The following is a 23618-nucleotide window of genomic DNA, read 5'->3' on the forward strand; positions in this document are numbered from 1 at the left end:
TTGCAGTAAAGAGACCCTGTGCTTGTATGTGAAGGTGCTGTATAGCGACACACACACACACACACACACTCCAACGGCTGCACCAAAGGAGGAATGAAGCCACATGCTAAATTAATCCAGTGTAATCAATGACATTGCGTCACCGCAGTAAGGGTTAATACAGTATAATCAGAATGTACTCAATCGACTACATGGCACATTAGCTTTGCACTGAGAACGAGAGAGGTAGAGAAGAAACAGAGAGAGAGAGGGGAGGGAGGGAGGGAGGGAGAGGAGAGGAGAGTGAAGAGGAAGAGAGATGGGGGAGAGAGGGGGAGAGAGAGGGGAAGAGTGAGAGCGCGAGAGAGAGGAGAGCGCGAGAGAGGTAGAGAGAACAGGGTGCATTAATCGTCTGCAGTCTTTTCTCCCCATTTTGTGCAGCTCAGCAAATAATCGTTCTGCCTCTAGCTCTCCTCTCCCCCCTCCTCACACTCTCTCCTCCCGCCACTCGTCCACTCTACTCTCCCCTCTCTCCCATTGGATAAGCCTGAAACTTGGAGAGGGCGAGAGAAGGAGGGATAGAGAGAGACGGAGAGACAGAGTGAGGGAGTGAGGGGGCGTGAAACACAGTCATATTCATCTCACTCCTCTCTAATTGAAAAAAGTGTTTTAGTGAAATGAAAGACAGGAGGACGGGAAGAGTGGGGCCATGCAAGGGAGAGAGAGAGAGGGGGGGATAGAGAGAAGAGAGAGACCCATTCGTTATGTAATATCACATTAAAACATTACCTCTCCACAATTCAATATTACCCTACCGGTGTGTCTGTGTGTACGTGTGTATGTGTGTGTGTGCACATGTGTTTCTTCACCATTCCTCACCTTGTCCACTACGGGCCAAGCACTAATGATAACACAAGGTTTCTCATGCAGTGCCCCTTATGTCATGCTCCATCTCATCAGTGTATGTTCACCTGCTGTCACTATAGTAACCTGGACCTCTATTGAAAAGGAAACACCTCCCTGCCTCACCTCCTAACCTCCCCTCATCTGTCCCAGGTTCATATGCTGTTGTTAACTAGCCTATAGAACTGGTGAATTGGCATATTATTTAGCTGTAGTTCCAGTCACTATTGGGTGAATTGTTTCTCTAACTAGCCTGTAGGTTTAGCTGTATATACAGTACCAGTCAAAAGTTTGGACACAACTATTCATTCAAGGGTTTTTCTTTATTTTTAGTATTTTCTACATTGTAGAATAATAGTGAAGACATCACAACTATGAAATAACACATGGAATCGTGTAGTAACCAAGTGTTAAACAAATCAAAATATGTTTTATATTTGAGATTGTTCAAAGTAGCCACCCTTTGCCTTGATGACAGATTTGCACACTCTTGGCATTCTATCAACCAGCTTCATGAGGTAGTCACCTGGAATGCATTTCAATTAACAGGTGTTCCTTGTTAAAAGTTCATTTGTGGAATTTCATTCCTTCTTAATGCGTTTGAGCCAACTGTTGTGTTGTGACAAGGTAGGGGTGGTATACAGAAGATAGCCCTATTTGGTAAAAGACCAAGTCCATATTATGGCAAGAACAGCTCAAATAAGTGAAGAGAAACGACAGCCATCATTATTTTAAGACATGAAGGTCAGTCAATCCTTTCCCTTTAATTGAGATTAGTTTTTTTTACCATTCCTCTCCCTTACCAAGCGGTTTGTCCTGTCTGAACTAGTTTCAAGAAATTTCAAGAACTTTGAAAGTTTCTTCAAATGCAGTTGCAAAAACCATCAAGTCCTATTATGAAACTGGCTGTCATGAGGACCACCACAGGAAAGGAAGACCCAGAGTTACCTCTGCTGCAGAGGATAAGTTCATTAGAGTTACCAGCCTCAGAAATTGCAGCCCAAATAAATGCTTCACAGAGTTCAAGGAACAGACAGATCTCAACATCAAATGTTCGAATTGCTGCAAAGAAACCACTACTAAAGGACACCAATAATACGAAGAAACTTGCTTGGGCCAAGAAACATGAGCAATGGACATTAGACCGGTGGAAATCTGTCCTTTGGTCTGATGAGTCCAAATGTAAGATTTTTGGATCCAAACGCCGTGTCTTTGTGAGACACAGAGTAGGTGAACGGATGATCTCTGTGTGTGGTTCCCACCTTGAAGCATGGAGGAGGAGGTGTAATGGTGTGGGGGTGCTTTGCTGTTGACACTGTCTGTGATTTATTTAGAATTCAAGGCACACTTAACCAGCATGTCTACCACAGCATTCTGCAGCGATTCACCATTCCATCTGGTTTGTGCTTAGTGGGAGTAGAATTCGTTTTTCAACAGGACAATGACCCAATACACCTCCAGGCTGTGTAATGGCTATTTGACCAAGAAGGAGAGTGGAGTGCTGCATCAAATGTCCTGGCCTCCACAATCACCTGACCTCAACCCATTTGAGATGGTTTGGGATGACTTGGACCGCAGAGTGAAGGAAAAGCAGCCAACAAGTGCTCAGCATATGTGGGAACTCAAGACTGTTGGAAAAGCATTCCAGGTTAAGATGGTTGAGATAATGTCCAGAGTGTGCAAAGCTGTCATCAATGCAAATGGTGGCTACTTTGAAGAATCTCAAATATAAAATATATTTTGATTGGTTTAACTTTTTTGGTTACTACATGATTTCATATATGTTATTTAACAGTTTTGATGTATTCACTATTATTCTACAATGTAGAAAATAGTAAAAAATAAAGAAACCCTTGAATGAGTAGGAGTGTCCAAACTTTTGACTGGTACTGTATGTATGGTGCACACATGTTAAGCAATGGTCTATTTATATTTCAAAGATTTGACCCTCACCTGTAGATTTGACCCTCATGTTAAAAAATCAATTCCATACTCCATCCTATTCCACTAAATATTCTACCCCTCTCTCTTTCCCTCTCCACAGACTCCTCCTTCCCCCCTCCCCCTTGTGTTCTATCTCTTTTCCTCTCCCTCCTCCTTTCCCCTATGCTCAGTTCGGTTTGTGTCTCCTCTTTCAAAGGACGCAAGGGTGGGAACAAGTCGCCCAACAAAGCATGTTACAGTGCAGACATGACTTGTCCGTCAGACAGCGAGAAAATCGTAATAAACTGCGGAGGGGTGCGACACGAGACTTACCGCAGCACCCTCAAGACGTTGCCCGGTACCCGCTTATCTTGGCTTACCGATCCGGACGCGTTTAGCAACTTCGACTATGACCCCAAAATCGACGAGTTCTTTTTCGACCGCCACCCCGGCACATTCACGTTCATCCTCAACTACTACCGCACAGGCAAGCTTCACTGTCCCAACGATGTGTGCGGCCCACTGTTCGAGGAGGAGCTCGCCTTCTGGGGCATAGACGAGACGGACGTGGAGGCGTGCTGCTGGATGAACTACCGTCAACACAGGGATGCCGAAGAGGCGCTGGACAGCTTCGAGCAGCCGGAGCCAGAGGAGCCGGAAGACGACCTGGAGCTGACTGCGGACGGAGAGCTCAAGAGGCTGTGCCTGCACGAAGACGGACGCAAGAGGAGCTGGTGGAGTGTGTGGCAACCCTATTTCTGGAATCTTTTTGAGGATCCGTATTCTTCCAAGAATGCCAAGGTGAGTCCTCCCTCGAGCACGATACATAGGCTACATTCTGTTGCGACGCTTGTATTGCGGCGCGCGCGCTCTCTCTCTCGTTATGACATTTCCTCTTAAATGTTTTGCCCTCCCACAAAAGTCTATTGCAGGTGCACTGGAATGTTAAACTGGATTTAGAAGAGGGAGATCCCACATAGCCTACTGCTTATTTAGGCTATATATTGAATAACTTTGACGTCTTTTATAATGGACGTCATATGTACAGACTGCAGTCTATGAAAGTTGGCTGCTTTGTCCAAAGTTATTACTATGATGAGGGAGGGTGTGTTGGAATGGTGTTCATTGTGTTCTTGTCAGAATGATGGTGATGTTCGCTTTGATAGTCAAGGAAAATTAGTTGGAAGAAAAAAAAAAACAGTGAATGTCATAAACATCGTTAGGAATTTCCAACAAGCAACCAACTCAGACCAGTGCTGGTGTGCCTAGTAGTTGTTGCCAGTTGGAAATTGACTGTTGTGGCCTATGGTGTGTTATTTTCTCTATTTTCACAAATCATTTCATTTAGCACCACAGTACACTGTTAAAGTTGTGTGGGGAGACCCTCTCCCATGTACCTCGTTCCCTCTCACGCAGTCACTTGGTCGGACCTCTATTCCTATACGCTTCTCTCCTCGTCCCTCTCTCCTCCATTTTTACGCACTATCTCCCCGTTACCACTGCGTCTCGAGCGTACCGCATACCCCCCCCCCCCCCCCCCCCCCCCCCACACACACACACACACACACAAACACACACGTTCCTACGCTTGATTAAATTGTCGTTCTTTGTGGACCTCTAGTTGTCATCGAGCGCATCACTCAATCTCGATTAGAGCATTATCTCTCCTCGCTCACTCTCTCGTCTTCCACACTGTCCACTCCCCCGTTGCGCATCTCTCTAAATCTCCATGCCTTTCACTCTCCATCCCACTTTCACCCCTCTCTTTACCTCCTCTCCATGTATCTCTTCACATCAATAACTTTTTCGTTTTAACAAGCCTTCTCGTGCTGCGTCCCTCTCCAGTCTATAGGCTACCCGCGTTTTGCACACCCTGGTCGTGATTTTGGCGCATTTTAAGCAGCTAGTATTGTAAACTAGTCGAGTGCCCACTTACCTAACTCAAATAAGGTCAAAACCATTTTTTTTAAATCGTTAATGAATGGAACCTTTGTCATGTTTTTGCCCTCCACAGAAATTACTTCATTAACTCACCACTTTTCATTCTAATCTAGACCTAATCCTTTGACCTGCTGTATGACCAATTTATCTGTCACCAACCTACCTGTCACCATTGCACCTGTCCTTCCCGCCAATCAACGTCTCCATCTCGTCTCCGCAGTCTCAATTTATGCAAGTGAAGGGTTATTTTAGGCTTAGTTAGTTTAGGGTTTTGCTTGCCTCTATATGTTGATTGACCAATTGTCTACATTTGCCTATCTCACTTTGCTAGTGGCGACATACACTAATGGAAAACTGTAAATGATACAGTAATTTTGTGTATTATCAACAGTAAAATACTTTTGAAATGTTTTACTGCAGCATACTGTAAGTTATGGTCATTGTGGAAAATTGTTGTGAGATGGAAAAAATTACTGTATTTCAAATGGTAGTGTAATTACAATATTTGTTGAGGCTATATGTGTAGTTATAGTGCCCCATCAACTTAACATGTAAGGGGAATGGCATCAAGTCTTAAACCTTAATGGTTCAGCATTTTGCCATGTCCTTTTGGTCTGTTTTGCCCTGTGGTCGCTGACAGTTTGGAAGCCTTTGTTAAGGACTCTAGAAGTGCAAGTGATATAAAACACAAAATATTCATTAATATGCTGTAATGTTTGTAAACACTTTACCTAGCAGCCAAACTACTTGAACCAATCCCTTGTAAATACAGTAAAATACTGTGAAATACAAACCCCTAAACTAATTTCGTTTATTCATGAATTTATTAATTTTACGGTATTTTACTGTGTGTAATTACACAGTACTTGCTTTGATACTGTGTACTGTAATGTGAAATACAGACTTTTACTTGCCACTGAGCTGCTTGGAAGCTGCTGACAAATTCACGGTAAGCCCTTTACAGTGTAGGCCTAGTCAGTGCAGTTGGCATGCCAGCTATGAGGGTGACATACAGTAGCCCTATGTCACATGTGACCCTGTAGGTATTACGCCCCAGCAGTTGGTTATTCCCCTTTCATAAACATTCATCCCTTCAACATGACAAACCATATAGCCCTTTATCTTCAGTGTTCACTGTTTTCACTGTCTTCGCTGTTTTCCTTCGAGGTGATAGGCTATCTGTGTGTGGAAACAGGGACATCAACAGACCTGCACCTGTGACAAATGAACAAAGACACATCTGTATGAGTATTCAGGAACTGTTGACTAAAATGTGTTGACTGTTGAGGATATGCAGGCCAGGCCAGGCCTGTAACCTTACCTGTTACAACGGCTTACTTGTGGACACCTGCACCCAAACACAAATTAACACCTTCACGCGGGTGACACTGAACACATGTGGTTCCCTGGCAACAGGATATATGCTGTGCTGTATTCTGGCCCAGGCTACAATAGGCTATTACAGGTATCGGCTTGACGTATAAATCTAATTAGTAGAACCAATGCCTTCTATAGAGAACACACAGACCTATTTAAGGTTTAAAGTAAGGTGTCAATAGAATGCAACTAAGGAATTCTGGCATAATCATCAATGGCATAATCATCAATGGTCTGTATAGGGCTGATTGCTTCAGTTTAAGCCTGAGATCTTCGTACATGGAGTGACACTAGAATATTCACCATCACACAACAGGCGTAATTTATATCAAAAGTCGTCCTGCGGGTGGCTATAGCTCATTGTCCTTCTAAACGCAAGTCCTTGGTAGAATGGACATTCTATCTATGCAATGCGGTGGGTTTTTAAAGTTGTGTATCTGTTCTACTAAGTCTAACTCTATGAGATTAACTCACCTGATGTTCTCTTCCTGGCGTGGTGGCCCTCTACCTGACCTCCAAGGATGCTGTCTCCATGGGAACACAATACTGCAGGCTTTTGTTTCCCAGGGGTTTGTGTTAGAGGGCGCAACGGGCTTAGATTCAGAGTCTACGACCTAAAAGGCACCCTATTCCCAATAAGAGTGTACTTCTTTTGACCAGAGTCCTATTGGTCCTGGTCAAAAGTAGTGCACTATAGGGAAAAGGGGTGCCATTTGGGACGAAGACAGTGTGGCAGTCCAGATATAGAAGTTGCCCTCAGAAGCAGATCTAGGATCAGTTTACTCTCCTCCAATCCTAACCTTACCCAATAGGAGGAGGGAATGGAAATCTAACCTTAGATCAGTGTCTAGGGCTAATGTCACCATACCCCAGAGAGAAATTACAGCTAGGGCTCTTGCCAGGCTTACTCAGCAGATAGTGTTGCCAAGATAACCCTCCTGGTTTTGGCGTTGAATTTTCCACATTTGTCGTTTATCCCCTCAGACTATAAAGTTAATTTATTTCAGTTGAATTTTCAAATGCTTGAATGAAATTAATACATGTAATCGGTGTAAGTAGGCCTAATGTCAAATTACTTTTATAACCACTTAAAATTAGTTTGTTTTTTGTCATGGCAGACAGGAGAGTGTAAACACCGGATAGACCTATTGCTGATCAGTGCCCCTCTGCTCTATCATCTAAAAAACTATTGGGGGCTACTCATAGAAGTATGTACAGTATTGGGGCTAGTACTACTACTTTCACAGATGAGGGAGTTTACAGTGTGATGTGCATGGAGAAGATTCCTGGTAAGCTGAAATAACCACCCCATGATTGAGCTTTCCTGCTTTCCTGTAGGCTACAATGCAATCGGCCAACTGTGGGCTGATGCTTCTGAATGGACTTTTTCTTTGTACTGCAGGGTTTATTAGTAACATAGTGTAAAACAATGGTAAGTTGTTTTGCTTTATAACCAGTGGTGTAAAGTAACTAAGCAAAAAATACTTTGAAGTATCTGTACTTTACTATTTATATTTGTGACAACTTTAACTTTTACTCCATTACATTCCTAAAGATTTTTATTTTTTTACCCCCATACATTTCCCCTGACATCCAAAAGTACTTGTTACATTTCGAATGCTCAGGCAGATCAACAATATGGTCAAATTCACGCACCTATCAATATAATGCATTGTCATCCCTACTGCCTCTGATCTGGTGGACTAACTAAACACAAATACTGTGTTTGTAAATGATGTCTGAGGGTTGGAGTGTGCCCCTGGCTGTCCTCACTTGTACTTTTTACTTTTACTCAAGTATGACAATCAAGTACTTTTTCCACCACTTAAGTACATTTAAAACCAGATACTTTTAGACTTTTACTCAAGTAGTATTTTACTGGATGACTTTTACATTTACTTGAGACATTTTCTATTAAGGTATCTTTACTTTTACTCAAGTATGACAATATAGTACTTTTTCCACCGCTGTTTATAACACAACAGAAGTAAACCAATCACAGATGAGTTTGTGTTGTTTGGGATGGTCCCATTTTGAACTTCATATTGCAAGACATTGTGAAGAGAATAAAGAGGGTTAACCCAAGTGGGACGTGACTTTACACCACCACACACTTTGGAGGGAAGCGGAAGCACACCCTCACCTGTGCCAATATGATTAATCCACCCGGTAGTGGCTGTACTAAATGTAACTATAGCAGGGTCGCTACCACAATAAACCTGTTCTCTCCTTCTCTCTCTTGCTTCCCCTTTTCATGCTTAAATGTCTCTATTATCCATATCCATTTATGGAGACAAAGCTGTGCCATGACCCAGATTATTGTGTGTTAAAATAGTATTTTCTGTCAACTGTGCACATCAAGACAGCGTATTGACCGGGCTGCGCCTGCATGCCTGGTCCCTGGTTTGGCCTGTATGAAGAGACTGGATGTTGTAGATGCTTGTGTTGCTGTCTCTTGCAGGCTTCCTTTGTAACAGAGATGTTAACAGAGCCAGGAATGAATTACTGAAGAATGAAAGCATGGTGAATCCTTGGTTTCAAGTGGAGTGAAATCTAGCTGAATGGCATGGTTTGCCTATAAGTTAGCACAAGTGACCTTGCCTGCCAGGTTCCTAAAGGTTTGGAGTATAGTAAGATAACAGGGGCCTCATTTATCAAAAGTGCTTGTGCACAAAAACTACCCTAAACCTTGCTTCCGTCAGTTTTCCTGCAAAGGTTGGTTTTTATCATTTTTTAACTTGATGGGAAAGTGTGCATACTGTACCTCCACGCAAATCTCAGACCATGCGTATGCACACCTAGTGGTGGATCAACTGTATTGCAAGCAAAAAACATTATTTTGGGGGAAATGGAGGTGTTTGATGCAGGGGAATTATAATAATGATAGGCTCATAAAAGCATTCAAACCTAGGCCTAATGATAAAACAGATGCATTTGCTGTTGATAAGCTTGCATAGCGGCAAGTCACCTAATATATTTATTTGACTTGTATTATATATTCCTAATTCATAATCATATTGCATTGCATGTCTCTCTCTTTCTGACATGACTGGTTTATTCCCACTACACAACAAATATGAATCTACTATTTATCCATCAATATTAGTAAATAGACCTGGAGCCTATGACAGTATTAGTAGGCTACAGTAGTATTGTGCGATAGGAGCCCGACATAATAACCTGTTTAATCTCAGAGCCTATAACATGTATTGCTCAACAAAATATTGAACAACAATTCCTATTTTGTGTGGGCTGTAGGCAGCATTTACTTTTCAATTCTTCAATAGACAATCAATCTTGCACAATGCGCAGCCAGTGTTTGGCACTTGCAATAGTCAGCATGCATTTTATGTTTGAAAAAGTCACTGCAAAAAAATGTAACATTCTGCCCACACCTCTACATAAATTTGATCAAATTTGCCATTGCGCTTTAGAAACTATCATGGCCCAGTTCCAACATCTCCTAATCCCACAGAAAATGAGGGAGTTTTTGTTACCATAAAAAGTTTCCAGGCGGGGTTGTAGCCACTAGCGGTTCGGGGGGGGGGGGGGGGGGGGGGGGGCAGTGCCTCTGTGACAACAATTTTGGACCCCATTGTGGGCCCCTTAAATGTGGAGTATGAAATCATAACTAACTTTACATAAGACATTTTTGCTATCGTTCTTTTTTTTTTTACATCCGTTATTAATGTAACTGGCCCCTCTAACAGTACAACTGGCCCCAGCTTGGCCCCCCCAGTTGAAATGGTCTAGAACCGCCACTGGTTGTAGCGCTCATTCATGAGCACACAAAAATAGTATGGCTCATATTTGCTCATGAAAACATGCGTATACAGTGCCTTCGGATAGTATTCAGACCCCTTAACTTTTTCCACATTTTGTTACAGTACGTTACAGCCTTATTCTGAAATGAATTAAATAAAAAAAATCCTCAGTAATCTACACACAATACACCATAATGACAAAGCGAAAACAGGGTTTTAAAAATCTTAGCAAATGTATAAAATATAAAAAACAGAAATAACTTATTTACATAAGTATTCAGACTTTGCTATGAGACTCGAAATTGATCTCAGGTGCATCCTGTTTCCATTGATCATCCTTGAGATCTTTCTACAACTTGATTGGAGTCCACCAGTGGTAAATTCAATTGATTGGACATGAGGTGCTTCAACAAAGCACTGAGTAAAGGGTCTGAATACTTATGTAAATGTGATATGTTTTTTTATTATTCTAAAAACCTATTTTTTCTTTGTCATTATGGGATATTGTGTGTAGATTGATGAGGGGAAAAAAACGATGTAATACATTTTAGAATAAGGCTGTAACGTAACAAAATGTGGAAAAAGTCAAGGGGTCTGAATACTTTCCGAATGCACTGTATGTTTGATAAATCCAAATAATTTGTTGCACATGCAAATTGGTTGATAAATGAGGCCCCTGACCTGTTTGCAACATAATACATGCTGTGGTCCTGTATGGCTGAGTTGGTTTGAGCATGACGCTTGCAACTCTTGGATTGGTGTTTCAAATCCCGGCGCTACCCATGCGTAAAATGTTTTGGATAAAATCGTCTGTAATATATTATTATACGTTCTGAAAAATGAATGAAATAATGGTAAATGGTGTAGAACGGAGAGGACAAAAGGACTATAACATAGCATTGATTAGGCTACATAACTGACTACAGCATCTCGGTTGGTGGTGGCTTATTCTTCGTAAAGTGGTAGAATGTCGTCATCACTCTGCGGCGCCGACAGTGTATCCCTCAACTCTTTATCATATACAACACACGACTTGTTTTATTATCACGGATGCAGGGGTGTGCGCTGGATTGCTTATTATCACCTTCTAGACCCCCGAGCCCCTCCTCCCCCCTCTCTCGCCCTCTCTCGTACTATCGCTGTCGTTGTGCTATAGCGTAGCACTGCGGTGCTGATAGTAGCTGACTGCGCGCCGATTTCTGCTGCAGCGCAACACACGAAGCAGCTGTCTAAAATGAGAGAGAACGGGAAAGGGAGAAGAGGAGAGGGGGAGGTGGAGAGATCGGGGGCTGTTTGTGCTAGCCCTTTTAAGACTTCAATCGAGAATAAAAGCACTAAAACTATTGGACGTGGACACTTTCCCCCCTTTCGCGTATTTTTTTGTTTTGCTTAGCCTTGCAAGCTTGGATATGCGTATCAGCTTATTGATTAATCCATATGTCTCCGTCTGCACCATTCACGTAGCTGTTTTTGTAAAACGAAGCCCCCCCCACACACACAGACACTAGGAGAGGGGAGGGCGGTAATGCGGGTAGGCGAAAGCCGAGTGCCCGCTGTTAGTGGCACTGCTTGTCAAGCTCTAGAATGGCTGACTAGTCTTCTTTTTCACATCATGCCCGTAAAGGTTATGTTTTTGTAATTTCTGACCACCTTCAAGTACTACGCTTGCGCTGTTTGGTCAGTTTGAATTATTCTGCCGTGTGTGTGTGTGTGTGTGTGTGTGTGTGTGTGTGTGTGTGTGTGTGTGTGTGTGTGTGTGTGTGTGTGTGTGTGTGTGTGTGTGTGTGTGTGTGTGTGTGTGTGTGCGTGTGTGTGTGTATGATCCCTCCCTGCTCCCCTCTATCACTCTCATACAGTGCAGGCCTATGCACGTCCTTACTCAGCATGTTAACTTAATTAATATTGTGTCGGCGCGTGCGCATGTGTGTGTGTGTGTGTGAATGATTATACTACCATAGGTATCTGAATAGTTGTGATATCTAGAGAAACCTCTGTAGCAGCACATTCTCAAAAGCACAATGTGTGTGTGTGTGTGTGGTGTGTGTGTGTGTGTGTGTGTGCGTGTGCGTGCGTGTGCGCTCAGACTGACGGGCGCTCAATATCACACCTCTAGAGAGAAATGAACCCTCGTCCACCTTGCAAACTTCACGAATGACCCTGGTCCAGTTTAACTCGTGTTACAATTACGACACACACACACACACACACACACACACACACACACACACACACACACACACACACACACACACACACACACACACACACACACACACACACACACACACACACACACACACACACATTGTGCTTTTGAGAATGTGCTGCTACAGAGGTTTCTCTAGATATCAGAGGGAGCGCGTGATATTTGATGACATGTCATGAAAATATCTGTGTAACCGTTGTGTGATCCAGCTCTGTCCATGTCACGCGCCTCCTTAAGCGTCTTGGCTGATGACACGGTCGGTCGTTCATAGCTGTGTTCCCCTCCCAGATAGACCTGCGCTTGTGAGGAAGAATAAATGGCATCACAAAAAAAAATAGCAAATTACTCTCTTTAGGACTAGACCAAATATACAGCTGATCTGCGTATAGACCTACCGGCATGTAGTTATTTGACCCCGGCACCATATTTCCTATAGGCACCTGTACACACACCACCAACAACATCCTGCAGGTGAACAGTTAGCCTATTCATTCTCCCATTTGCTATAGATGAGCAAGTGTTTAATGGACTTCATGTAAATGAAGGTAATAGGCTAATTACTAAATAAAACTCGTTCTAGTCCCAATTCTTCACACAAAGCCCTTAGTAGTATGCCTACAGTCTCCCCCCAGATGTAAGAGTGGCCACATTTCTAGGCCTATGGTGCTTATAGGTTATTAGTGTTCGCTTTTTTAACTGACATATTGCCCATGATTTATCCCGTTGTGTATATTATGTAGGCTATATGGAATGCTATAGCTATTTTGGTCAAACGATATGAGTAGAGTCCGTCATTTGAGTCTAAATGAGCAGGTAGAAAGGTGAGTAGGTACAGTAGTAGAGGCGAGAAACAATGGATGCATGCCTAGGCGGAGCTGTCAGCTGAAATGCAGTCCCCTAGAACAGGGATGGGCAACTCCAATCCTCTGGGGCCTGCTTGGTGTCACACTTTTGCCCCAGCCCCAGCTATCACACCTGACTCCAATAATCAAGAAATCATGATTTGCAGTTTGGAATGCAATTACGTTAATCAGCTGTGTTTGCTAGGGATGGGGGAAAGTTTTAGCACAACTCCGACCCCTGCGTCCTGGCTTTCCCATCCCTGCTCTAGAACCGGGCAGCTCCACCCATACATTCTGTATTTCAGCACTGGACAGCAGCAGTCTGTAGGCCTATTTCAGCACTGGACAGCGCCTAGGCCTCTCCTTTTACTACTTTACTCGCCTTTCTACTTTCGCCTTTCTACTTTACTCGCCTTTTCTATGTGAACTAAAGTGTCTGACTGTATAATGGCTGCTCTTGCAATCTTACTTTGCAGCAAACTATTATGTTACAACAATGCGACCAGGCAAGTTGGTGTTACTTATAGCCTAGGCCTACTCAATGTGTTGATTGTCGAGGACGCGTTATGTCACTGAGTTATATCATTCAGCTCATGCTGCTGGTCTCTAAAGTGTTCGAACTTCTCTGACTGACTCAACTCTCTCAGGTCTCATTGGCTCCGTAAGATACATCACTGAGCGTCAAGGGAACAAGTCAACAAAGTTTATTCTCGAACCATATGGGTCACTTTGTGTTATCCAACTCCAGTCCTCGAGGACCCCAACAAACTATAGGCCTAAAATAAACAGTATAGCCTATCATAAGTTTAGGGGCATCAATTTTCCCAATGTTAATGTGCACACCAACGGAAACTGCATAGCTTACGAAATCTTTATTTTCTTTCTATCCATAGCGTAAAAATAGGCTGGCCTACTGCACGGCACATTAAAAATACTATTCACCTAGGAATCAACTCATTTGTGACGTGGCCGTAGAGATAAAGAGCAAAAACGTTTTTGATGACTTTGATGTTGTGTGTTCCACTTTTTAAATGAGGCTAAGTCGCCCTTGTTTCGGTGTGTAAGTTATCGGCTGTCTCTTTCTCTCCTCAGGTGTTTGTAAACAATCTGGGAATAGGGGACACGGGTTCCGAAAATAAACCGGCGCATGTCGAGTGTGTGAACTCGAACTAGATTAACTTGTACTGTATACTTCAAAAGTGTGTCGTGCGCACTCAGAGTTACTCGCGCGCATGCTCGAGCCGGCAGGGATCTCGTCTTTCACCGTCGGCAGTTTTATTTATCACCAACCGGTATTTGTAGTGGGTCCTCTGTGGAGGGATTGACCACTGGGAAACCTTTCATTTCCAGGTCGTATTGGTCTGTCTGTGGCCGATGTAAATGCTGCTGCTGCGGATTGGAATTTCTGTGTTGTTCTTTAGTAAATGTAATGGGAAACGCATGTGACAGAGTAGCTTATTTGGAGTATCGTTGACATTGCGTGAAAACACTGTCTCAAATTTCCCTGTGTATACAAATGTTGCACTCCACTCATTTTACACCACCTTGCCGTTTTTCTGCTAAGGTTTCTGTTTAGCTGGATCCTATTTGCGATTCTACCCCTCTACCGTCCCCCTTCCTTCCTCTCTTCCCTTCTACCTCTAAATATAGAAAGAAAAAGGGGAGATGGGCTGCATCTCTCCTCCTCTTCACCATACTGACACGCACACTCCTCTTCCCCATACTGACACGCACACCTCCCCCCCGGTGGTTTTCCCTGGACGTTACTGCACCTCCGTTGCACATTCCCATGCAGCCGAGTGCTTTTCAGAAGCAACCGACCACCGTGTGCATCAAAACCGCCCGTGGTTCTCTCCCCTTTCTCTTTTCTTTTACGGATGTGCGTGACGCCCTAAGCAGCCGGTTACTTTGCTTCCCTTACACAGCGCTGGCTGGTTTGCAGCGTATACCCGAGCCACATCGTTTTCGCTCTTGTAGTCGTCGATTGTACCAGCTCGGAGTGTTTCGTGTGAATTGCATCCACTGCGGCGGCAGCAGGGCCCCTCTGCTGGGAGAGATGCGACAAACGTCGGGGGAACTGAACGCTTTCAGCGCCGGTGCTCGCACATGGGGCCCAGTCAAGGGGGCTTTTGAATGAAGTCAAAAATAGAAATAAAAAGCTTCGTTATTTGTGTTAATTTAATTTAACCGTTTTTTGTAACATGTGTGAGAGGTAATCTACCTACAGGTGACTTTATATGTAGACTGTTTTTGAACGATCTAATAAATTAAATCGATGTAATTTATTTACAGGCAGAATGCAGACCATGGACTGTATGTAGGTTTATGTTTAGAGGTATGAATCATATAGGGATTAGGCCCTGTGTTTCCCATAACAATATTATGTTGTATAGAGAACAGTCAATAGTATGCTATGGCCTGCACCACAATTTTTCTTGATTTTTCTCTTCCTGAATTGAGTAGCAGCAGGGACCACCTTCTATAGCCTCTCTGACACACACACACACACACACACACACACACACACACACACACACACACACACACACACACACACACACACACACACACACACACACACACACACACACACACACACACACACTTTCTCTCTCTGTCAATCCCTGCATCATCTAATTTTGTATCACCCCTTATGTACCCCTTATGTACCACCACATGCTGTTCTTCAGTGTCCTTTTAGTTCATAAGGGACTGTCCCCATTCAAATACTTTAAACATGCATAATTCCATCCTTCCTTCAGTTAGTCAGCGACTGGCCCCATTCTTATACTTTAAACATGCATCCTTCTGTCATCCAATCATACATATCAGTAATAACCTTGAGGAACAGCTGAAAGGAAGGATGCAGTCTGAAAGTATTCGAACCATGCCCTGTGTGTGCCCTGGAGTCAATGTCATGATAGCCGTGCTAGCCTACTGTGCTAAAGACTTGGCGTTTGCCTCTGGGAGCGAACACAAATCTTCAAGTCCCAGGCAAGGTGACTTGTGTCACGTGAGTTTAGTTTGGCAAAGCACCACCTCTCCATTAGGCTGATAGGGGACAGACAGAGGAGAGCAGTGTGCCACGGGGTGCTGCAGTGCAGATGGATCTTCCCACTGGGCACACACTGGATGAATCAACGTTGTTTCAACGTAATTTGTCAACGTATTGTGCCGTGGAATTACTTGGATATGAAAAAAGTAATCAACCAGTACTGTTTTCATCTCATTTCAACCGGTGTTGTAAACATTGAAATTAGGGTAAAACACCAACTTAAATAGATTGACTTAACCTGACTAACAGGTTGTTACATCAATCTAATTTCAACATAGTCATTACAACTATGTACACGATGAAATTGCATTGAAAATTCCACATAGACATACATTCAATATATATTGGCTGGTTGAAGTATTGAATTTGATATTTGATAAGACATATTTTATCTGACCTTGTTTCAATGTTGATAGTAAAACGGTTTGTTTGAATCAGCGTCATTGTTTCAACGTCCTGCCATCAACCGAAATAAAGAGGTATATTGAAACATAATGTGAGGTCACAGTCCAACGATTCCTGGCTGAACAATGACTCCTACTGGTGCATGAGAGGTAATGCACATCAGTCAGAACAAGTCTACCATCCAGATGCCTACCTCTATCTACACTACTTAGCTTTGGATTCAAGCTGTGTTTGATTCAGCTGAGCTATCACGTCAACACGTTTAGACACTGATCATCTTCCGTACTCATTTGCGTAGACTACGTAAATAATGTTGACTAGTTGAAAGTAACTCCTCTAACTTTTCTTAACACAAGCTGTGTGTGAAAGTAACATTCGGAGTGAGGTTGGGTTTATGTAGGCTACATTAACATCTGATTTGCCCAAAGGACACCATCAATTAAATACAAGTCAATGTATTTAAGTTGAAGCTTTACCCCAATTTCAATGTTTACAACACTGGTTGAAACGAGATGAAAACAGTACTTGTTGATAACGTTTTTCAAATCCAATGTATTTTCCATGTTGATTCGATGTCACAATACGTTGACAAACTATGTAGAAACAATGTTGATTCAACCAGTGTGTGCCCAGTGGGTTGGCTCTGGTCACTTTATGCCTCTAACAGCTGATTTCTGATCAGATCTATTTATCTCACTGCTAACCAGCACCAGTTAGAGCAAAAAATATTAAAAGAGGCCTGGGATCAGTTGAGGTATAATGTAAAACGCAAAAGATAGACACAAGAAGTTGTTACGAACAGATTTCAGTCCAAGGGTCAAGCCAGTCATACAGGCTATCTAAGGTATAGTACTAGGGTTATATCTTGCCAGCGAGACACTCAAGAAACCTCTGAATTAACTTGATCCAGTACACTGCAATGTGAGATGATATGGATATGTTGTAATGTTTGACCTGATTAAAAAAAAACCTTGGACCGAAACATTTGTCATATAAAAGGTAGTTTGGGAGTTTGTAGTGTGTGCAATTTTTTTGTTTTTGTTCCTTTATAACTGCCTTTAATTCGATTCATAGGAACCATTATAGAGATTGTTTTGAAATGAAAAGCACATTATAAATTCAACGTATTATTATTATTATCGAAAGGAGATGTAGCAATAAGGGCCTGTGTTCATTCTACATCCTCTGGGGGAAGGGGTTGGGAGGGTGCCTTTCCTCTTGGCCCTGAGGGAACACTCTTTCCCCTTGTGTAAAAATGGCTAATTTGGCACAGGACTGGGGGCAATAACACAACAACACCTAAACACCCTCTTTCCCTTCTCCTCTTCCACTTCTCTCTTTCTCTCCCCTCCCCTCCTCCACTTCCCATCCACCCCTCTCTTTCTCTCCCCTCTTCCAATCCAGTCTTCCCCTCTACCACTCAGTTCCCCATTTCCCCCCTCTTCCATTCTTTTCCTCCCATCCTCCCCTCTCGTCTTCCCCTCTTCTTCTGGTTATAGGATGGTGGGATGATTCCCGTCCTCCGGAGAGAGAGAGAGAACTGGAAGCTTTTGGAGATTTGTGGGATTTGTCAGGCAGATGTCAAGTTCTCCTTACATACAGCCCTGTATTAGCCTCTTCACATAGCCCTACAGGGCCCAGTTCAATCAAAACTGCTAACCAGGTTTCCGCGGTAAAGCAATGATGTGGCGAGAATACTTTCATTGTATTGATTTGACACTTGAATTGTATATGTGTATTGATAGGCTCAGCAAAATAATGTTTAGGCCCACATTAGAAACAAAATAAATCTTTAGAACATATAATTGAACGTCAATAGGACATATCAAACACAACTGCCTCCCATTTACCACAAAATGGTGGAAAGTATTACCCCAGTTTCCCTATACAATGTAAAGCACCTTGAGTTTGAGGAAACTGTTGCGAAATCTGTTCTGTACTATAAACACAAATCATGACCATTGTAATGCAGCTGTAATTTCCTGGAAGTATACCATGTGAGGTGCTGCTGAAAAGGCCAGGCCTTGCATTCTTGATTAGTATTTATGGATCAGTGGAGATAAGTGAATGGCATTTGGATTACCAGTGGAGAAATGACACAGGAGTAGAGAATAGTTATTATAGCCAAGCCATTTAGGTGTGAGGCCCACCAAGTCGAATCGAACATTGCCTAAGGGGCAATGAATTGACAAGTAATACATCACACACACACACACACACACACACACACACACACACACACACACACACACACACACACACACACACACACACACACACACACACACACACACACACCAAGCAATGGTTTATTGCATACAGAATTTCCCTTGACCCGCTCCTGTTTCTCTCTTCCACAAGGTTTCATTTTTGAACAGGGCTGGATAAACGGATCTGAGGGTGGGAAAGAGACTGAGAGAGATTAAGAGAGGGAGAAAAGGAGAGATGGAGAAAGCGAGAGAAGGAAAGGGAGAAAAGAGAGGGGGAGAGATGGAGAGTGAGAGCACGAGAGAGAGATGGAAAGGGAGAGAGAGAGAAAGTAAAGGAAAGATGGAGAGAGACATCCTGTCTTTAAAACATAACACACACACACACACACACATTATAAACCTCTCCTTCAATCTCACACACACATTATAAACCCTCTCAGTGTGTTCACGATGTTGAAATCCCTCGTGGAACTTTACAGGCAAAGACCGAGTGTATCGGTATGTGTGCATGTATATGTGTGTGTGTGAGAATGTGTGGGTGCGCGTGCGCACTGCAGAGAACAGGTCTGTGAGAGGAGGGGGACTCTTGAAATGATGACGGTAATGCTGCAGAGCTCCGAATAGGGGAGAGAGAGAGAGAGAGAGAGAGAGAGGGGAATGAGAGTAGAGAGAGGCTGGCGGGAAGGAGGAAGAGAGAGAGAGATGCGGCGGAGCAAGAAGGAAGAGGAGGAGGAGGAGATGAGGGGCCGACGCTGCCTGAGAATGAAAGAGGGATGATTTGAGAGAGAAAAGAAGGAGAGAGCAGTGATGGAGAGACGATCCTGGGCTTAGCAGTATCAAAGCACCTCAGGCCACGGACTGCTGGGGAAAAAACCTACATGTGCAGAATAAAGGCGATTGGACAGACAGGAATGCAAGACAGGACAGAAAGAAGTAGAGAGAGAGAAATAAGAGAGAATGAAGAGAGAGAGATTTGCAAAGAGGGATGGAAAGAGATAGATAGAAAAGTTCTGCATTTTAATAAAATCTCTCTCTCTCTCACACAAAGTCTGTGAAGCGTGGGTACATTTACCAGCCAACCCAGTCAATCTACGGGTGGCCCTGTCTCTGACGGTTTGGACACAGTTGGCCCATGTGTGGAGAAGATTCCAGTGTGTCTTTATGGAATAGTGTCTGCTCCGCTCTCTGCTGACTGTTCCTGTACAAATACAGACGCAATGACTCAGTGCCCAGAGCCTGTGTGTGTGTGCCTGTGTGTGTTTATTCTCTAGGACAAGAATGCTTTTTCCCCATGCAGTGTGGGTACTTTACTGCAGAAAGTATGTGTGTGGAGTGGTTGATAAAGTGTTGGAGATAAACAAGGGAAGGGAGAGAGGGAGCGAGATGGAGAGAAAGCGAAAGAGAAGGAGAGAGAAGGAGAGAGAGAGAGAGGTACAATGAGGGAGAACATTTTAAAATAGTGAGTGATATGAGGGCACAGAGAGAGAAGAGAGACTGACAGAGGGAAAGAAGGAGGGAGGGAGAGGAGGACACGAGAGGAACATTTGCAAGGACAAACATGCATAGTGCACTGCAGTGATCAGGAGTGAATACTAAGCAGAAAAAATGCAATGCCTTCTCTTTTTCTGGTTTCACCTCAATGGACAGTGTGTGTGTGTGTGTGTGTCCTGGCCAGAGAGAGAGGGAGTGTGTGTGTGTGGGTGTCTGTGTCCGTCTGCATGTGTGTGTGCGAGAGTAAGGACCAGTTGATGTGTGTGTTCTAATGTGTGTGTGTTCTAACGTTTGTGTGTGTGTGTGTGTATCTGTGTGTGTAATTCTGCATGTTTATGGCTTCCTATTGCACTTACTGTACTTTCCACAGTCTAATGAACCAGAATACAATGTACACCATAAGCACTCTCCAAGACTTAGGGGTTATTGCTCTAATTACCTGAAGCTAACATTACCCTCTATACTTCACTGTTCTTCAAGACTTAGTGCTCTACCTACTGAAGCTAACATTACTTTACTGTTCCACTTTCCCTTAAATATAATTCCTATGGTGTTTCCATCCTTCCAAACCTCCATCTTTAAGATGTCCTAATTTCCATGAATATTCCCAAGGCTGCTTGGCTTTTTCTGTTCCCAGTCCCACATGGGAGCATCTCCCTCCTCTTCCTGTCCTTCTCATTCTGTCCTTCTCTCTCTCTCTCTTCATTTGTCAGCTCGTCTTTCTTCTTCTTCTTTGCTTCCTTGTCGTCCTCCTGCCTTTTCTTCTTATTGTCTCTTTCTTTCTGTCTGTCTATCTTCATCTCTCTATCTGTCATTCAGACTCTCTCTCCCAGGGTAAACGTGTGTCCACTTCTAAGGGCTCTTAATGTTCCCTCCTTAGGGAAGATAGGAAGTAATGTCCACTCGGGTGCTAAGATGTCTCCACTGACTTCTCTTCAGGAATGAAGTCCGTTTAGGACACAGGGACACTCAGACCCAATGGGATATGTGAGAGTTTATTCCACTCTTTGGTAGCATCAATGCACACTCCTAAGGGCATGGGGATGTTACCTCCCTATGTAGGGTACACTTTAGTCTCTGGTTAGTGAGGACTGAGCAGTAGTGTCATTACTGTTGAATGAGCTGGTTATATAAATGGCCTGGATGCGTGGGACTGTCTCAACATCTATATGTCTCAATGGGCATGGGCAAAATACAGTATATGGATCAGAGACAGGGGAGGGAGAAGGAGAATGGGGAGAGAAGAGAGGGGGGAGAGAAGAGAGAGAGAGGTAGAAAAGAGAGAGGGGGATAAAAGAGAGAGCTAGAAGAGAGAGAGTGGAAAGAGGGTTTTCTTGTCATTAGGGATGGTTCGAAATTTACAGAATGGGGACCAGGAGGAAAATGGGAGAAGGTCATGCTTTTTCAATATAAGTCATGGGGTGGGTTTAGTATTGGTAGTATCTAATCCAGAGGAGGGTCATGTAATTTGTAATTGATGAAATGTCAATATTTCTCAGTGTTCTAGAATTAGTTGCTTTCTAGGCTATTATCGATGTGTGCCTGATGCCGCCCCTCATCTCTGATTCTCTGCTGGGCGCGCAAGTACAAGTGCACCTATCGGCTATTTAGTGTGGTCTCAATCAAATGCTCCATAGGCTATAGGCCAGGCTATAGAAGCACAGAGCAAAGTTATATGTCTAAGAAAATGCACTTCCTTCTTTTGCGCTGCTGGGATGGTGTAAATTAAACTCGGCTGCCATGTTCTTTCTGATATATTTTTTTTAATGCTGCCTAACCAATGACTGTGCTGTGTAGCTCTAAGATGGCAGTTCAGGAGGAGAGTCAAAGGCTTCTTCCGAAATCTTTATCTATTTATATTCCCCAAAAATTCTATATCATGCGTGCGGACTAGCCTATTCTATTCAGTTTGAGCGGGAAAGCGAGAAGATGACAAGGAGGACCGGAAGTCAACTTTGATAGGTTGCTACTACTATAATTGATTTTAATATAAACAATGTTTCTAGCCCATGATGGAACTATACTGAACACAAATATAAATGCACCAAGCAACAATTTCAAAGATTTTACCGAGTTACAGTTCATATAAGGAAATCAGTCAATTTAAATAAATGTATTAGGCCCTAATCTATGGATTTCACATGACTGGGAATATAGTTATGCATCTGTTAGTCACAGATACAAAAAAAAAAAATAAGGGTGTGGATCAGAAAACCAGTCAGTATCTGGTGTGACCGCCATTTGCCTCATGCAGCATCTCCTTTGCATAGAGTTGATCAGACTGTTGATTGTGGCCTGTGGAATGTTGTCCCACTCCTCTTCAATGGCTGTGCGAAGTTGCTGGATATTGACGGGAACTGGAACACACTATCGTACACGTCAATCCAGAGCATCCCAAACATGCTCAATGGCTGACATGTTTGGTGAGTATGCAGGCCATGGAAGAACTGGGACATTTTCAGCTTTCAGGAATTGTGTACAGATCCTTGTGACATGGGGCTGTGTATTATCATGCTGAAACATGAGGTGATGGCGGTGGATGAATGGCACGACAATGGGCCTCAGGATCTCATCACGGTATCTCTGTGCAATTCAAATTACCATCGATATATTGCAATTGTGTTCACTGTCCGTAGCTTATGCCTGCAATCCCATAACCCCACCGCCCGCATGGAGCACTCCGTTCACAACGTTCACATCAGCAAACCGCTCGCCCACACGACGACATACACGTACGTGGTCTGCGTTTGTGAGGCCGGTTGGACTTACTGCCAAATTCTTTAAAACGACGTTGGAGGCGGCTTATGGTAGAGAAATTATCATTAAATTCTCTGGCAAGAGCTCTGGTGGACATTCCTTCAGTCAGAATGCCAATTACAAGCACCCTTAGCCTAGTGGTTAGAGCGTTGGGCTAGAAACCAAAAGGATGCTGGATCAGATCCCCGAGCTGACAAGGTAAAAGTCTGTCATTCTGCCTCTGAGCAAGGCAGTTAATCCACTGTTCCCTGGGTGCCGAAGATGTGGATGTCGATTATGGCTGCCCCCCGCACCTCTCTGATTCAGAGGGGTTGGGTTAAATGCGGAAGACACATTTCAGTTGAATGCATTCTGTTGTACAACTGACTAGTTCCCTTTCCTCAACACTTGAGACATCTGTTACATTGTGTTGTTTGACAAATCTGCAGATTTTAGAGTGGCCTTTTATTGTCCCCAGCACAAGGCACACCTGTGTAATGATCATGCTGTTTAATCAGCTTCTTGATATGCCACACCGGTCAGGTGGCTTGATTATCTTGGCAAAGGAGAAATGCTCACTAACAGGGATGTAAACAAATTTGTGCACAAAATCTGAGCAAAATAAGCTTTTTGTGCATACAGTATGGAACATTTCTGGGATCTTTTATTTCAGCTCACGAAACATCGGACAAACACTTTACATGTTGCGTTTACATTTTTGTTTAGCATATTTATCAGAGATATTGATCTCACAATAAGCGAGACTTTACTAACTTGCATTGTGGT

General features: G+C 43.3%; 1 protein-coding gene across 3 annotated transcripts in view; it reads left to right on the forward strand.

Annotated features, from left to right (window-relative positions):
• The first annotated feature begins 2949 nt into the window (after positions 1–2949).
• Positions 2950–23618, forward strand: part of LOC106583948 (voltage-gated potassium channel KCNC1) — a 126985-nt gene continuing 106316 nt past the window's right edge. For 2 of the 3 annotated variants that reach the window (XM_014168651.3, XM_045705883.2), the window contains exon 1: positions 2950–3606. In XM_014168651.3, coding sequence (XP_014024126.1) covers positions 2989–3606 — 618 coding nt within the window. In that variant the 5' untranslated portion in view covers positions 2950–2988. The remainder of the gene's footprint in view (positions 3607–23618) is intronic. The other variant, XM_014168655.3, reaches the window with a different exon arrangement.

The sequence above is a fragment of the Salmo salar genome, chromosome 23 (assembly GCF_965601325.2).
Source record: "Salmo salar chromosome 23, fSalSal1, whole genome shotgun sequence".
NCBI classification, from domain to species: domain Eukaryota; kingdom Metazoa; phylum Chordata; class Actinopteri; order Salmoniformes; family Salmonidae; genus Salmo; species Salmo salar.